Here is a 3,944-nt window from a genome sequence, read left to right as displayed (position 1 = left end):
GAGACCCTGTCTCAAAAAAAAGAAAAGAATATTGTTGAGGATAACCATATAATTTTAATGAAGGCCATAAAAGATATTTCTAGATGAAAAGACTCAATAGTATGCAGATATTATACCCCCAAATTAAATAACAAATGTAAGATAATTTTTATCAAAATTACAACAGGATACTTTATAGAAGTAGCAAGTTAATTTTAAAGTTCATCTATGAGTTGTGCCAAAAAAGTTAAGGTTCATTAGAAAAAGAACTTTACCAGATGTCAACTATGTTGTAAAGTCACAATAATTGAAATAGCACTGGGAAAAAATAGACCAATAGATCAATATGAATAGAATAAAAAGTACAGAAAAAAAAATACATATATATACACACACACATATATATGTGTGTGTCCATTTGTGTGTGTGTGTGTAATCTTAGTATATGTTAAAGGAGACATTTAAATTACTTGGGAAATGACAGACTAATAGATAGTGTTGGGACAAGGAGCTATCCATTTGGAAGAAAAAAAACAAATTAAATCCCTTTCTAAGACTGGGCACAGTGGCTCATGCCTGTGATCCCAGCACTTTGGGAGGCCAAGTGGGGCAGAACGCCTGAGGTCAGGAGTTTGAGACCAGCCTGGCCAACATGGTGAAACCCTTCTCTACTAAAAATACAAAAAATAGCTGGGTGTGATGGCCGGTGCCTGTAATTCCAGCTACTCAGGAGGCTGAGACAAGAGAATCGCTTGAACAAAGGAAGCAGAGGTTGCAGTGAGCCAAGATGGTGCCACTGAACTCCAGCCTGGGCAACAGAGCAAGACTCCATTTCAAAAACAAAACAAAACAAATCCCTTTCTCATACCATACATAAAAATAAATTTGTCTGTTTGTTTGTTTGTTTGTTTTTTGAGACAGGTTCTCACTCTGTTGCCCAGACTGGTTACCAGTGGCATGATCTTGGCTCACTGCAACCTTTGCCTCTTGGGCTCAAGCGATCCTCCCACCTCAGCCTCCCAAGTACCTAGAACTGAACTAAAGGTATGTGCTACCATGCCTGTCTCATCTTTGTATTTTTGTAGAGACAGGGTTTTGCCATGTTGCCCAGTCTGGTCTCAAACTCCTGAGCTCAAGCGATCATCCTGCTTCGGCCTCCCGAAGTGTTGGGATTATGGGTGTAAGCCACTGTGCCCGGCCTCAATTTTATTTTATTGAACCATATGAAATTGCCACTCCTGTTTTTACAAAATGGTTGAATATCAGCAAATTCATATGGCTCGAATTAATTAAATAGTTTCCTGATTTGCACACATCATCAATTCGAACACAAAGTTGTGAAGCAGGCCGGGTGTGGTGGCTCATGCCTGTAATCCTAACACTTTGGGAGGCCAAGGCAGGTGGATCACCTGAAGGCAGGAGTTCAAGACCAGCCTGGCCAACATGGCAAAACCCCATCTCTACTGAAAATACAAAATTAGCCAGGCGTGGTGGCAGGTGCCTGCAATCCCAGCTACTAGGGAGGCTGAGGCAGGAGAATCACGTGAACCCGGGCATGCAGAGATTGCAGCGAGCCAAGGTCACACCACTACACTCCAGCCTGGGTGACAGAGCAAGACTCCATCTCAAAAAACTAAAAATAAAAAATGAAAACGTTGTGAAGCAATGTCTTATTTAAAAATTAACCATTAAACATGCTAATTGAGAAGATTAAATGGCTGATTTCATTATGGGTGGACTAGACTGGGACACTATTTTTTCTGCCACAATAAGAAAATGCCCACGTTATTGAAAGCATTTTTTAGAAATTGGGTTGCTAAAAAAAAAAAAAAAGCTACTGCTGAAGCACAGAAACATGGGGAGAAACTCAAACTTTTCCCGAAAGGTCTTTCAGTATTTCAGCACTACAGGTGTGGGTGGACAGAACAGCTCATCCAGAAAGAACCCAAACTGAAAACCTAACTTTCAAATCACACCCACATGTAAAGCTGGTGCGCAGCCTCCCCAGATAAAGGGAAAATGACCCTTCTCTGCACGGTACTCAATGGCATAAAGATACTCGGATTCTTAAACTTACAGAAGACAGGACCTTCTAGTGGGTTGAAAATACTTAACGTTCCATTGACTCCCCTCTGATTCCTCATGCGGCCACTGAAATCTCATGCATTTGTCAGCTCGAAGTTCGGAATTCTACCCAGTTTTGAGACTACTATCTTGTATTTCTTTGCAGTTAATTTTTTGCATAGAGATTTCTTTCCCTCTGAATTCTAGCCTGTTGCCTTGAAGGTTTCTTGCTGCCTTCCCTTCCCCAGATAATAGCATCCTACAAAATTTGGTGTTATTTCTAAACCCACAGTCTTACTATTTCCTAGGCTGTCAGCTCATATGGTAGCCCTCAAAGTTTAATGCTTTTTGCAGTGATACCATCATCAGTTTCTAAATACCTCCTTTCTTCAGATTAACTAAAAAATAACAGTGTAACACTACTTGCCTTTGATTTTTTAATTTTATTTATTTTATTTATTTATTTAACAGAAGTCGCGCTCTTGTCCCCCAGGTTTGAGTGCAATGGCTTTATCTAGGCTCACTGCAACCTCAGCCTCCCAGGTTCAAACCATTCTCCTGCCTCTGCCTCCCAAGTAGCTGGGATTAAGGCACCTGCCACGACACCCGGCTAATTTTTGTATTTTTTAGTAGAGACGGGGTTTCACCATGTTGACCAGGCTGGCCTCGAACTCCTGACCTCAGATGATCCGCCTGCCTCGACCTCCCAAAGTGTTGGGATTACAGGTGTGAGCCACCGCGCCTGGTCTGGTTTTAAACATATTATAACTACTTCTTTACGGACATCTCCAGAGAAGGAACTATAATTCTTTTTTACATGTTGAAATGTTTGTGGATGTATTTTCAAATCTTCAGTCTAGAAGAAACACAGGTAGCATAAAAGTCAGGAATCCTGATATGAGGTTGCAGTCACACAGCCTTCATTGCCAGAGCCTCCACTCATATTATTTTTTCATGTTTTCTGTTCCATTTAACAACAATTTCCCATAATCTCTGGAGGTCCAATCTCAATTGCCTTCCTTCTCGATCTTTCTTCCAGCCTGTTCTCCCCTAACTTGATATTTCTGTGGTCAGCTTGACTTGCACCACTGTGTACTGACATGCAGCCTCTCGTAAGAGGAAGCCCTCCACACAGCACCTGCCCTGCCTTGTTCAGATACTGACCATTAAAGTATGCTATTTTTTTGTTTGCTTAACTCTGAAACAGCGCGCTACTATCTGAAAAAAAAAGTAGAAATAAGTCTACGTTTGTCTGAATTTAGAGACACTTTTGCCTCACCATCTGCATCGTGAGTTAAATTTTAAGTGTTACAATAGCTTCAGACCCCAACAAAATAGAAAAGTTAGTTCAATCTAGTCACTGCCCCACCTCAAGCAACACTAGGGCTTGAAGCTATCCTCACCCCTTTGGGAGCCTCCTCCATCGTGCCAGGGTTTGGGGGGAAAGTCAAACATTATCTTCCAGAGGAACCACTAGGTGGGCACCCCGGCTCGAAACCTTCCGGTTTCCCATTCCCAGGTCCCGCTCCAGCACTTCGTCTGAGCTGCTCTTCATTCTCCAGCTGCCCTCCAGACTCATGGAGGCAGTGTGGGAACCTGAGGAGCCATTTGCAGTCACTGTGCTGTCCCCGTAGGTCAATGTGAGGTCACCTTCAGTCAGAATAAAATCAGAGTTTCCCTCTCTCAGTGGCTTTTGGTTATCGTACACCTCCATGACTGGTCAGACATCGAGCTAGCAAGCTACACCAGGCGGGAGAGTGGCGGTTAGGCGAGCCGCTGTGTCTACACCAGGCGGGAGAGTGGCAGTTAGCAGAGAGCCACTGTGTCTATACCAGGCGGGAGAGTGGCGGTTAGCGGGGAGCCGCTGTGTCTACACCAGGCGGGAGAGTGGCGGTTAGCGG

General features: G+C 43.2%; 1 protein-coding gene across 1 annotated transcript in view; it reads right to left on the bottom strand.

Annotated features, from left to right (window-relative positions):
- Nucleotides 1-3,222: 3,222 nt before the first annotated feature.
- Nucleotides 3,223-3,944, bottom strand: part of LOC105548304 (sodium/hydrogen exchanger 7-like) — a 2,548-nt gene continuing 1,826 nt past the window's right edge. Inside the window, 2 exon segments of the mRNA XM_011992247.1 lie at nt 3,223-3,757; nt 3,759-3,798. Coding sequence (XP_011847637.1) covers nt 3,491-3,757; nt 3,759-3,798 — 307 coding nt within the window. The 3' untranslated portion in view covers nt 3,223-3,490.

This window comes from Mandrillus leucophaeus, unplaced genomic scaffold, assembly GCF_000951045.1.
Source record: "Mandrillus leucophaeus isolate KB7577 unplaced genomic scaffold, Mleu.le_1.0 Scaffold408, whole genome shotgun sequence".
Lineage (NCBI taxonomy): Eukaryota > Metazoa > Chordata > Mammalia > Primates > Cercopithecidae > Mandrillus > Mandrillus leucophaeus.
The sequence above is the reverse complement of the archived record's forward strand: the minus strand, read 5'-3'. Positions and strand labels throughout refer to the sequence as shown.